Genomic DNA, 13,521 nt, shown 5'->3' on the forward strand with positions numbered 1-13,521 from the left:
AACATATAGATAATATTTCTCTGCCAAAATTAAAAAAAATGATTCGAACAATCAGATGGGCTAATGTATTTAATCAATGCATCTATCATTATTTATTCAGTATTCAGAAAGAATTTTTTTGAGTTAGTAAAATAATTAAATATCAAAGTAATATTATTTTTTCTTTATCATGCATACATAATTATTTCTTAATAAAAAATACAAAAAATACTCAAATTTTATAACAATTAAAATTAAATATTAAATTAATACAAGAGAGAGAGAGAGAGGGAGAGAACTTTCATTCAATACATGTTAGAAATAACTAATACCATGTTGACTGAGGAAATAACGAATCCTTTATTAAAAGTATAAGAATTCTGATTGCACCATTCTCATTCTATTTTTATGTATCAATCACACTCTAAGAGTTGTATCCATTAGCAACATTGATGCCACAAGATTTATGCCACTATGATGTTCATTTTCAAAAATGTTATCTGTCGCCGATGTTTTTGATATTCCTTCCCCACACCCATCAAAATCATTCAAAATTTATTATTTGATCTGTTGTTAGTGAATTCTTCTTTTACTTTACTTTCTCTTCTTAAGAAAGGCATTACGATTATTTTATTTTATATCATATATTATTTACATATTACATCAATTTTATTTATTATATAAAGTCATCTCAGATCCAACTGGGAGTATTTTAAAAAAAATATTTTCACTTTTTTTCATAACATTTCTATCTTAAATTACAACTACAAAATTCTTATCTCCTATATTAAATTTTTTTAATAATTATAAATCAGAAAAAAAAATATTTTTTTTTTAAAAATTAAATCAGCAAACATGTCAAGGAAAATTAAGAACAGAATTGCCATAAAATGAATTTTTACTAATAACACGAATTCTACATACTTGAATTTGTGAAGCTCAATTATTTGAAATCCAAACAGTCCCTTAAACCCTCTCTTCTTTCTTTTCCCTCTCTCAGATTCTTACACTCTTCTGCGTATCAACCAAGCAAGCAAAAATCTCCAATGGCGGAACCCAAAACCAAGTACGATCGTCAGCTCAGGTAGTTGCAGTGGATTTTTCCCTGTTTCCATTTCCCTCCCCTGCATTTCCAGTATTCTCGATTTCCACCCTGCATAATATCAGTCACAATTTCGTTTGTGCTTGAAAATTGGTTTTTGCAGAATATGGGGTGAGCAAGGGCAGACAGCTCTCGAGAAATCAAGCATATGCTTGTTGAACTGCGGGCCCACGGGCTCCGAAACCTTGAAAAATCTAGTTCTTGGTGGGGTTGGAAGTATTACTGTTGTTGATGGCTCTAAGGTTGAGCTTGGGGACCTAGGGAATAATTTCATGGGTATAATTATGTTTGTTCTTCCTGAATGTTGGTCACTGTATTTGCATGTTTTTGTCTTTTATGTTAAGGGGTTATGTTTTGATCCTATTACTTTGATATGTAGTGGATGAATCGAGCGTTGGGCAATCGAAGGCGAAAACTGTTTGTGCATTTCTACAGGAGTTGAATGATGCAGTCAAGGCGAAGTTTATTGAGGAGTATCCGGAGGCATTAATTGAGTCCAACCCATCATTCTTTGCGCAGTTCACTTTGGTTGTTGCTACACAGGTTTGATGCATGTCTTTGCATTGTTATTCACTTCCAATTGATTTTTTATTCACTTCCAATTGGAATTTTTGCTGGGCTTTAAGTGGATATTGAATCAATATAGTGTGGGGTTTCACTGTGTTACCTCATGGTAGCATGACTCGTCCATATTTCCCTAACTCAGAATTGGCATGGAGTTAATAGTTACTTATTTTCACTAGCAATTTTCTAGATGAAGTTAGATTGCACACCTGTAGTTTAAGAGAAGGTCTACTTGAAGAAAAGATTCACCATGTGAAGATCTTTTGGGAGGCAGGGAATTATGATTTATAATCAATATTTGCCAGATTATTTGACTTTATACGGCAAGGACTAGACCTTGTAATGATCTGGATTTGACTTATAAGATCTCGGACTATGGCATCTTGCTTCTTTGGTCTAGCTCAAGTAAGCTCGAACCTTTACGAACTTATCCAAATACGAACTTTACTGATACTTGTTAGGTGACAAGAGGAGTGCACCTTAGAGTTAAGTGTCTTATTGATATGGTTCAGGAGATAGTAAGAATCTTCCAGAGGTTAGTTTATGGAAAGTTGATTCTGAAATAAGCCATATGGTTCAACTACTGCTTGTTGTTAAGTCAAGTCAGTCGAGTATGCATATGAGAGCCTCTGTACAAGCTTTCCAAAAGCTTCTGAACTGAAGACTTTGAACAATAGTTTAGTGGCAGTTAGTTAAATGCAACATTAGGTTGATGGAAAAAATATTGTCTTGCCTGCTTTTAAGCTTGCAGGAATTAGGTCTTTTGGCTTAAATTTCTGAATGCCTTTAATCTCTATATTTGACCATCTTTATTATGCATGATAGGATGGATAAAGAGTTACCGGTTGTTCAGTTTTGAATGCTTTTGAATTTTCCTGTGTAGCTTATTCAACACTTGAATTTGAGAGCCTGGACTTTTCGAACATTTGTCTTTCATATTCCTCGAGAACAGTTTATTTGGAGAAGGAAGAAAGTTCTAAACAGTCTAAAAAGACAATAAACAGTCTCAAAAACTTCAAACTAATTATTAGTGTGTGGATTCAATTTAATCTGAAGGTAGAGAAGGCACAAAAGATAAATCCATTCATGGTGCTTTGATACTGATCCTCTTCACTCGATGTCCATGGGTTAATTTTTCCCAATTGCCATTGTTTTGGCATTTTGGTTTGCTAAATATGAAATTTTATGAACTTGAACGATATCATCTTTTGAGAACAAGGTGATAGATAAAAAAAATTGTCTCCCCTGCCATAAGAAAACATCTCTTTTATTATGTGAAGTTCATTATCCATATAGCATATTATTACCCATCGTTTGCCTTTCTGCATGATTTTGTGTTATGATCTGTGGATGATAAGTTTTCTAGTTAAAGTCATGCCTTGTTTTCTTCTTCAGCTTGTGGAAGACAAAATGATGAAACTGGATAAGATCTGCCGTGATGCTAATGTCATGTTGATATTTGCACGTTCTTATGGCCTCACTGGTTTTGTTCGGATCAGCGTGAAGGTAATTTCAGGACATGCCATTGTTCCTTCGTTCTGTCTTGACTAGAACAGTATTTGATACGGAATAGCTCCAGGAAAAGAAAATTTTGTTATAGTAAAAGTAATTCTTTATATATACATACTGAAGAATGAGAACTTCACATTTTTGTGGGTAAGGACAGTAATCTGACTTTTCCTGCAGGAACATGCAGTGATTGAATCAAAACCTGACCATTTTCTGGATGATCTTCGATTAAATAATCCATGGCCGGAGCTAAAAAGGTTTATCGTCTATTTTACTGTATAGTTTATATCTATGTCTGTTATGACTTACAGTATACTTCTTACATTTTGTGAACTGCATCATATATTCCCCTAAAAGCTAGCAACTGAATATTTTTCACCAACAGGTTTGCAGAAACATTTGATCTGGATACAGCTGATCCTATCGTTCATAAGCACACTCCTTATGTCATCATTCTTATTAAGTTGGCAGAGGAGTGGGCAAGAAATCATGGTGGAGTTCTTCCATCAACAAGGGAAGAGAAAAAAGAATTTAAGGTGCATGATAAGCTTTTTGCCATTATACCTTATTGTTTAGCATTATTCTCTTTCTGTTGTCTTTTGACGGCGGTCCCTGCATTCTGGTTGGATGTCTTAGGATTTAATCAAGGCCAAGATGATTGCATCTGATGAAGAAAATTATAAGGAAGCCATGGAAGCTTCATTCAAAGTCTTTGCCGCTCAAGGAATTAGTAAGTTATCAATGTCCTCAAACTCCTACTTGAAGGAAAAGCTTAGTCAATCTTTGTTAACACTGAGTTTCATAATTTTTGATAGATAATTAATGAATAAGTTTGGCTCTAGAATATCAACCTTTTTCTCACATAACTAGGAACAGTTGTGACATATATATTGATAAACTACTCGATTATATCTTTCTAAAGTAACAAATATAATCACTTGAGTTGTGCTGAACATCTCCCTCTTTATCATACTAGGTCCAAGCTTACAGCAGATAATTAATGATAGCTGTGCTGAAGTTAATTCCCTTTCATCGGATTTTTGGGTGTTGGTGGCAGCTCTTAAGGTAAATATGTTGACATATAAATGTAACAGTTGGTTGAACTCATCGCTTGAACTGTACTCTTAATGTTCAAACTTTTTTGATAGTCATAGTCCTATTGTGTTTCTTATGGCAATGAAACAATTAATCTTTGAATTAGAAAGACACTGTTACATTTATGTTATGTGTCAGTATCAACTCATTATCTCCTGAATTTTAGTAAGAGTTAGTTCACTGGTTCTTACATAAAAGTAAAATTCATTCACCACCTTTCATTTTCTTTTCTGCTCAACTTCCAATCTAGTAATCGCTAAATATTTGGGGGAAGCATTAGTGATTCATGGAACTAAAATTCATTTGCTGCATTTCGTTCTCTTTTTCTTCTCAACTTTTAATTGAGTGAAAAGATCCCCAAATGTTTGGGGTAGCATAAGTTTGCCAAGCTTAGGATGGTTAAAGTTGGACAGTATTGTGATTTGGCCTATTGGCATCAAATCAGAACTTTAGGACCAATAGATCAAAAGCTTAAGATTTTGAATGGATTTTGATTCTTGTTTTGAAAGTTTATGGACTGTAGTTTTCATTAAAGCTTTATATTTCTAGCAGAACTTATGAGCTTAGTATGAGTTCTTACTCTAGTGAACATCTTTCCCAACCAAACAGCCCAAGATACACTAGGCCCTGTTTGTACATGATTATATTAGGCCCAGGAGCATGCTATGCAATTTAGGGTTTTGTAGGTTGCACGGCCCACCAGAAGAATGTTGCATGTAAAGTTTTTGTATGTTGAAGGGCCATGCACCCCTTACAATTGTGGACTATAGAATCTAGTTCATGTTAACACTTGATCTATATCAAAACTCTACTGCTTGCATTTTCCAGTTCATGCCGCTTACATTTCCTCTTGAAGTGATAATTACCTTTTTCACTGTGTGGTGGTTGGCCAGGCGAATACTGGTCATATAAATTTGGACATTGGCTTGTTTTTCGTCACTTAAGTGAAAGGGAATAGCATGGGTGAATATTGTCTAGATTAATGTGGATCCGTATTGCTATTTCTTCCAACTATCATGACTGCATGTTTCTCAGCAGTTCATTAGATTGCAAAAGTTGAATTTTCCACTTGATTATTGACTGCTTGAGATTGCTACCTCCAATGTTTTAAAGGAGAAGGCACGGAGCAATAAATTGCGTGTTCCTGGAGGCAGGATCTTGATGCATGGACCTAATGCCTCATGGAATTTTTGATATTTTTAGAATTTCGAAATGATGTTAAAAGTTGTGATAATTAGCATAAAAGATTATGGAAGAAATTCATATACTGAATTTTGAAGACAAAAACAAGGAAGAACAAAAAGAAAAGGAGGTTTAAGCTTTCTCATTATTCTTATTTTTGAGAACAGAAGATGAGTATAAAATTGTGAATAATAACAAACCTTTAGAAAAAAATGGTATATTCTTTATAATAAAAAAGCTGAATTTATGCAGAATGTCTTGAGGTGTGGGACGACGAGGTTCTTAATGTCTTTTGGTTCTTGATTTTGTTCAAGAATTTATTTTACAATCAGACTCTTTCATTTATTAGCCTCAATGAATTGTAGGCCAAAATCTTTAGTTAGAAGAGCATGTGAACCAAATTGCATTTCAGCCATATGTTCTCTAAAATGGATCAAATCCAATCCAAGAAATAGGAAAACTTTTGGTTTGAATACTAGGCTTTTACACAAGCTAAGGTGCATGACAAACTTCAAGGCAGTTGCTCCATGCCATTTTGCACACGGTGCGCCCAAGCGGTTAAATGCTACCCCCCCCCCCCCCCCCCAACTAATACAAAGGGGCCCAGGGCAGGCGTCGAGAGTGCCTTTCCTTCTTGCACAAGTTTTCTGTATGCCTCGAGTTGATGTCCGAGGCTAGATAGTTATCAATCATTACATGTTATCTGATTTTTCATTCTTTTGCATTTTCTTTCCACACACTTCAGGAATTTATAGCTAATGAAGGTGGTGGAGAGGCACCTTTGGAGGGATCAATCCCGGACATGACATCTTCTACTGAGTGAGGGACTAGTTCTTTGTGTCTCAGTTTGCCCTTTTGTGTTTCAAGGAGACTTATGCCAACATCTGTATTGTTTCTTGAGCCTGCTGTAGGTTATATGTAAACCTGCAAAAGATCTACCAGGCTAAGGCTGAGGCTGATTTTCTTGTTATGGAGCAGCGTGTTAGGAAAATCTTAAAAAAAATAGGTAGAGATCCAGATAGCATATCAAAGGCAACCATAAAAACCTTTTGCAGAAATGCACGGAAGCTCAAGGTTATGCTCAAAATATTTGTCTTCTTCTCTTTGCTTCTCCCAGGTTTAAATCACATAACAGGTTTCTACATGATCAATTCTGCATGTGGGCTGCCCATTCTGTAAATTTTACAGTTTATTGCATTTCAAATGTCCTGTGTCTTTTATCCTATTTAAAAGGTTAACATATTATTTTGGCTTATTTTTTGTAAAATCCCAAGTAATGAAATTTTTGTAAAGAAATTTTTATTTATTAAAAATGGCATCCAAAATCAATTATCTTTATCGAAGTTCATGACAAGTGTATCTCTCTTTGGTTTCTATCCCTTTAAAATGTCTTAGGTATGTAGATATAGCTTGATGGAGGATGAGTACAATTCACCAGTTCAATTGGAGTTACAAAAGTATCTGACCGATGAAGACTACAGGTAGTTTTTCTCTTATGCTGTCAACATTCAAGAATTTCATGTGGAGATATCATTTTGGTTTTTCACTATGCGAGTTAGGGGTTCCAAAGTTATGAGAAGGATAATTAAAATCAAAAAGGCATGTGAATATTGTTTGCTGAAGCTGCGCTGCTTGAATTAGTTAACCAATTGTGTGAAGACGTGGTTTTAGTACTTGGAATGCCTTACAGTAAGTTCCAAAAGCTGGAATTGCTCATTAGGTGAGAGTTTGACCTAGTGACTGAAACACTCAAAACAACTTTTGGAATTTAATTATAGTTGCAAGTCATAATGGTGTTTGGCAACTTCAATTCAAGATCACTCTGTCAATTGTCATCTTGAAGTTGTTTGGCAACGTAAAGTGTAATTGTTTTTGGTTTGTTCAAACACTATAATATGGGTTTTGAAAGTTAAAATTTGAAGCTGTTGGCTAACTCTGGTTTATTTAATCAATTATTTCAAATAAACTTTTACAGAATCAATTACCATCAGAATCAACTAGATGAAAATCAGTTCTTCTATAACCAGTTATTTAAAAGCTGGCCCTAAATCAAGTGCATGTAACTTGGAGTCTGTACCACTCTTTCAAGAAATCAAACTTTGAGAAACAGTACAAAAGTTTACTAGAACAGAGGTTGTGGGCATAAATCGTGCTAGGGTTCTCCTGATTTCTGATTTTCAGATTAGTGGAATGTGTTTTTGTCGGTAGAAATATGTTTTGTTTGTTTTACTTTTAATTTGATAAATTTATTTTAGTATCTTTCTCTTAGTTATTAATTTCATGAAAATATAATAAATGTTAGTAACAATTTACTCCAATCATATAAATGATAATCAAATAACTGCATAAGTACTTAACTAATTAGTTCAATTAGTCATTAACTCTTAACAGATGAAAGTGATATATATTTTCATTTTAACTAATCAAGTCGCTTATAACCAAATGATTAATTTTTGACCAATCGGGTAATTGATAATTTAATATAACTCTTTTTCCCCTAACCAAACAATTCAAAGTGATTATTTCAACTATTGATTAATTATTTCGAATGAATGAAATAATGAATAATTGATACCTGTTAAAATAAATTTCCATTTAATTTGTTTGTTTCTGCCCCTTTTAGTCTTACCCCACCCCCCCTCTTCTTGAGCATACATCAACCCCTTTTCCCCAAACCCCATATTCTCCTTCCCAGCTCCCCTCACCCACCTCTCTCCACCACCAGTTGTACCCTAACTCCAACCTTCCCAGCCCCTGGTAGCCAACACCTAAACCAGAATTCTCTGGTTGCATGCATCTATATATATATGTGATTTTGTGTGCATTTAACCATGTGTGAATAGATATGTATGCATGTCCATTTGGGGATGATGTTGTGTATGTATATTTGTGTGTCTGGTCTAAGTATTTATATATACAAGAGTGTGTGTGTGTGTGTGTGAGTATCTACAAAAGATAGAGAGAGAGAGATGTGAGAGAGAAGAGAAAAACAGAGGGATTTTAAAAATTTGAAATTTAAGGTATACTTTTGTCCACACGATATTTTAGTTTTTTGGTAATTTTTACTTGACTTGTTTAACGGAGAACCAAGAATGACATTTGGTACTTTTGGCCAATTTTTTTATTGCAAATTAATGACAAGGGATGTAATTGCAATTATTCAGAAATTGGTGGTTTCTGTGTCTTGACCATTTTGCACGGGGTCTTACTGTAGTCATCTCTAAATACTATGATTACCTCACATGTGACTTGAGCCATATGCTCATTCCCAAAATTTCCCATTTTACTCCTCTTCATTCCCAAGGATTTTTCCAACTTATTTCCAATAATCCAAGACCCTCAACTTGAAATATGAACAAAACTAGGTTGCATATACCCAAAATCTGTATATCAAAAGAATGGGTTTTACACCCTAGATTATAAATTTCGATGGTGGCCAGCAGTCAGACTTGTGACCCAGATGTGGACCAAAGTGCTACTATTGGGAGCTCTTTATTTTTCAAATCACTTTCGTTCTACTCTTATATAGGCTGTTAATATCTTGGTAAATTAGAAGGTGGTGGTGCTCCAACCAGACATGGTGGAAAGAAGATACTGAAACAAAGGCTGGGAAGAGGGTGATGAAAATTAATGGTAGGTGGTAGTGATAGAGGAAGAACATGAGAAAATAAAGAGAGAAAATAGGTGCTCAGAGTTTGAAGAAAAACTGAGAAGCGCATTACCCCATAATTTGGGCACCCATATCAATCAATAGTCTCTGCGTGATCCAGATGAGCTTGGACTGTATCACTCATGATTCTCTTTAATTCCCAAAGTGTGTGCTATACACTATTTGTGTGAACGTAAAATGGGAGAATTTATGTAGAAAAAGAGGGAAGCTACTTGTTGTTTAACAGTAACTGATCAAGTTCCCTCCAATCCAATGCCTTTTAACTTATAACGAATTAGTACGAGGCAAACCATTTTTGTACGACAGTGAAAGTAGTACTGCTTGTGTGCATAGTTAGATAAGGCGCCCCATGGTGCGTGGAGCAAGCTCAGTGCCATTTTTATAAAGGTTAACATAATTTTGTGTTTATGTTAAATTGTTTGTGCATTATTGATGTTAAAAGATATTGATGTATCATGTATGAATATATAATTTAGCGGCTCCGCGGCACCTTTGAGGCATGATGCACCATGCACCTTTAACAACTATGCTTATGAGGTCACTTGAGGAACTAAAATTGTTAAGGGGATTCCGGAAATGTCTCTTGGGCTTTTGATATGGTGGTGATCATAGAGCGTGGGTGATGCATTGGAAGGAAACTTCTCACTGTTTAACTGACTGAGAAGTTGAAATTTTGAGGACACAGAAGCAAAACTCATTGTCGGATCTGCTGAATGGGCCGCTATGCTTTAAATGAGAGATTTTCTCTTAGGATTGTCAAAGCATTTGACAAGAGCCTTTGAGTGACTGGAAGAATGAAAGGAAGAAGTGAAAATTTTGGAGAAAGTCATTTCAGCTTCTTAACCTTTTCTTCTCTACTGCTAGGATCCCTGCCCATGTGGGGATTATTTCCTTTCTGGGACCAAGAGGGTTTGAACATTTATATTGACTGTAGGAACTCTGTTGTTTGCTTGAATATCTTGACCTTTTGTGTCATAAGTGGGTTTATTGCATTAAGTTCACTAACTGATGGCATTTCGATTTTATGCTGCAGTACTGCTGTGGGATTTTACATTCTTCTACGAGCTGTAGATCGTTTTGCTGCAAACTACAATAGCTTTCCAGGGCAATTTGATGGGTAGAACTTTAAGCTATTGTGGCCATCTAATCATTCCACTACACAGTTATCCTGCTGACTAACTGTGATTCATATTCCACAGTGAGATGGATGAGGAGATATCAAGACTGAAAACAACAGCTGTCTCACTACTTGCTGATTTGGGATGCAACGGATCAAACTTAACAGAAGACCTTATAAATGAGATGTGTCGTTATGGTGCTGCAGAACTTCATGCTGTGGCTGCCATCATTGGTGGAATTGCGTCACAGGAGGTGATTAAGGTTGGTTTTTCATTCTAATCTTGAAATATATTGTTTAGTCATAACAAGAGTAGCTGAGCCTCTTTAATAAAAAGATCTTTAAACAAGGTATTGTCACTTTCCGAGATTGTAGCATGAGTAAGAGGCTGGTAGCATCTATTCTAAGTTTAAGCTTGCAATTTGGGTAGCCTGGAAATTAATTCTTACCGGGACAAAAATTTAGAACAAAAGAGTTGGGTATAATTCCAATGCTTCCGCGGCGGTTAAAATAGTTACTACCTATATTATTGACCCATTTGAAATTACAAAAGTCTCTACTTCACGTTTATAACATTTACAATATTTCCCCTTTAATGTTCAAGAGATAATATTTTAAAATTTGTTGAGAAGTTAATATTTTACTTTAAAAAACATGGTATAATTTTTTGTATCTAATGATTCTAATCCCATAAAGAAGGTGATGTAAGATTTTCTTTAACATAGAAACCTTTGTAAGGGATGTTTTTGCAATTTCAAGAGCAGGGGGTGGGGGTGGGGATTAAAGTCAATAATTACATTAAGTTCAGCAGATGGTTGCTTGAATTAATCCAAAGAGTTATTCACCTCTTTCATGTCAAAGCGGGGAGATGAATTTTCAAATTTGAGGCGTTTAATATGAACTTATACAACAGGAACTAAACGCTATACCTTTCGGAAGACGCTAAGCATACATGTTTGACTACAATCAACAAAAGTATACCCCACCTTTTTAAGTTAACCTACACCTTTAGGCATCAATTACAAAGGAAATATCACAATCACCATCCTCTTCCAGTACGATTAAATTTAAGTGCTTGCGTATCTGTTTGTAACTGCGATTCGTGGTGTTACTTTGAACTGCAGCTCATCACAAGACAATTTGTTCCAATGAGTGGGACTTTTATATTCAGCGGCATCGATCATAAGTCGCAGTTGTTGTTATTTTAGGATACAAAGAAAGCAACATGGTACGTTATATGTGCTTCCTCTAGTCTCAGGAACTTGTTTCATTCACCTTCAGGCACTGATAATACTCGTGGGCTGCATGTAGATTGCAGTGTTCTTTATGATGGAGCTCATAAACTGGTTTTGGAGAAATCTTGGATCCTATACTGACAGAGCATGCAGAAGAAATCGTTCATCTTGATTAGAATAGTAGCTTCTGTACGAATGTTCATTAGCTATGAAATGACATTCAACACAGGTAAGAAAAATACGTAATTTGACTGTCTGTGAACGCAGTGAGATATGCTCATGATAGCTTGTCTACATTGGGAAAGAAAATTTTCCTATTGGTTTGAAGAATGGATAGATGATGATGCACGCTAATTATGGCCAGAGTGATACTGATCATCGATCTTTCTCTAATCTTCTCCCATTTTGTGCGTTGAAGAGTTTGAATTGACTTTTGAGTACTTGCATTTTGCCCCCATCTACTTACTCTCTTCAACGCAGACGTCGCTCCATCGATCCGTTGTCTTTCGCTTTGCACCCTGCAGTTATGCAGAATACTTAAATTCGAGTTTTCTTTACTGTTGCAATGAAACATGCCAAATATGCCCAACATATAATGTTCTTGGCCACTTTTCTTTCATGCTGTCTTTATATCACCTTTGGGGGCATATTTGGTAGTTTATTTGCAATATTTTGTAAAAGAATTTGGTTATTTAATATTTGAAGGGGAAAAGTATATATATAATCTTTTTTGATGGTTAATAAGTGGCAAAGTAATGCAGTCGAAAGATATAGTGTACTTTCTTGATTGAAAATAGTGTCCAAGTGGCAAAGTGGAATATACCATTTAAAGTGTAAGTTAACATTGTTATTTTTAAACCTTAATTTATATAATCTTTTGGAATTTAGAAAATGTATTAATATACTCTTTTTTTTTTTTTGTAAAATAAGACTATAAGTTTATTGTATTATTAAACATCATTTGCAGACGTGCATAATTGATCTAACTATTTATTTTATTTTTATTGTGTAGGAGAAAAGAAAAATAACTTCATGGTATAAGTAAAGAAACACAACTTTCAGATATTTGATAATAAAAATAAATAAATATTGCAATGGAGGATTTTTACGATAATTTATTTTGTTATAAGCTTTTTTTTGGGTTCATCTTTATAAAAATAGTTTATGTAAGTTGTAGTTTACTCATAAATATGTATTACATGAATTTGAGTTCAGACTACAAGGACAACTTAAATTATATAGAAGTGATAATATTTATTAAGATAATTATACTTTCCTCCCTCGAGGTTTGGTGTAATTATACGTGATCTTCTATATTTTGAAAAATTACATTTAGCACCCATGAAGTTTGCTTCTGTCTAGTAAATAAGTTTATCCGTTAGTTAAAATTCACCAAATTTGCTGACATTAATAAAAAGTTTGAATAAAATTGATATTTACCATTGCTTGACTAATTGCTGATTTGTTGCATGTCGAATATTTTTTCTAACTAAACTATCCTTATAATGGTGAAGATATACCTCTTCACATGTATTAACTCGTGAAGACGTATGAAGGTAATTTGGTCTAAAAATATTTATTTGACCTGCAATAAATTAATAATAAGTTAATTAGAGAATAAATATAGATTTATTTCTATTTTTTTATTAATATCAACAAATTCGGTGAAGTTTAACTAATAAAGGGATTTATTTGTTAGATGAAAATAAATTTTAGAGGTGCTAGATGTAATGTTTCAAATCACAAGGAATGTATGTGTAATTAAATCAAACCTTATGAGAGGAAAGCATAATTATCCCTATAAGATATATGATAGAGTGCTATGAATAAATTGGAGATTATAGAAATGTAAAATAACTAAGGTGTTCACAGTTGAATAAAATCGAACAAAAACAAAATAAAAATTCGTACATAACGAAGCTAAACCAAACTTGAGTCTGCTCTCCGTCATAGTATTTTGGCAATGAAAATTCTTAGTTGTAGTGTAATCAAGGTCAAATTGTATTTTACCCCATGTATTTTTTAAAATTAGATAAAACTATCCTATATTTCAAAAATAAACAAAAAA

The 13,521-nt window shown here is 34.2% G+C and overlaps 1 protein-coding gene across 3 annotated transcripts; it reads left to right on the top strand.

The window, feature by feature from the left end:
* The first annotated feature begins 903 nt into the window (after positions 1 to 903).
* Positions 904 to 11,893, top strand: LOC105162627 (NEDD8-activating enzyme E1 regulatory subunit AXR1). 3 transcript variants are annotated; one of them, XM_011080704.3, is made up of 15 exons: positions 904 to 1,063; positions 1,185 to 1,357; positions 1,461 to 1,624; positions 3,041 to 3,151; positions 3,332 to 3,411; positions 3,540 to 3,690; positions 3,791 to 3,884; positions 4,131 to 4,219; positions 6,177 to 6,250; positions 6,343 to 6,505; positions 6,827 to 6,912; positions 10,135 to 10,218; positions 10,301 to 10,481; positions 11,343 to 11,446; positions 11,530 to 11,893. In XM_011080704.3, exons 1-14 carry the CDS (start codon positions 1,026 to 1,028, stop codon positions 11,424 to 11,426), a joined length of 1,572 nt encoding a protein of 523 aa, XP_011079006.2. In that variant the 5' UTR covers positions 904 to 1,025; the 3' UTR covers positions 11,427 to 11,446; positions 11,530 to 11,893. The 3 variants fall into 3 exon arrangements, with proteins under 3 accessions (XP_011079006.2, XP_088733326.1, XP_088733327.1); XM_088877200.1 differs by lacking the exons at positions 10,135 to 10,218; positions 10,301 to 10,481; positions 11,343 to 11,446; positions 11,530 to 11,893 and having other exon boundaries at positions 6,827 to 6,916; XM_088877201.1 differs by lacking the exons at positions 6,827 to 6,912; positions 10,135 to 10,218; positions 10,301 to 10,481; positions 11,343 to 11,446; positions 11,530 to 11,893 and having other exon boundaries at positions 6,333 to 6,472.
* The last annotated feature ends 1,628 nt before the right edge of the window (positions 11,894 to 13,521 follow it).

This window comes from Sesamum indicum, linkage group LG13, assembly GCF_026168435.1.
Source record: "Sesamum indicum cultivar Baizhima isolate 11 linkage group LG13, ASM2616843v1, whole genome shotgun sequence".
Classification (NCBI taxonomy): Eukaryota; Viridiplantae; Streptophyta; class Magnoliopsida; order Lamiales; family Pedaliaceae; genus Sesamum; species Sesamum indicum.

What these genes read in the sequence shown, in the direction of transcription:
- LOC105162627 (XM_011080704.3), top strand. Translation starts at nt 1,026, where the DNA reads ATGGCGGAACCCAAAACCAAGTACGATCGTCAGCTCAG. An exon ending in CCATGGCCGGAGCTAAAAAG is followed by an intron (nt 3,412 to 3,539) that starts GTTTATCGTCTA and finishes TTTCACCAACAG; the next exon opens with GTTTGCAGAAACATTTGATC. An exon ending in CGTCACAGGAGGTGATTAAG is followed by an intron (nt 10,482 to 11,342) that starts GTTGGTTTTTCA and finishes TTTGAACTGCAG; the next exon opens with CTCATCACAAGACAATTTGT.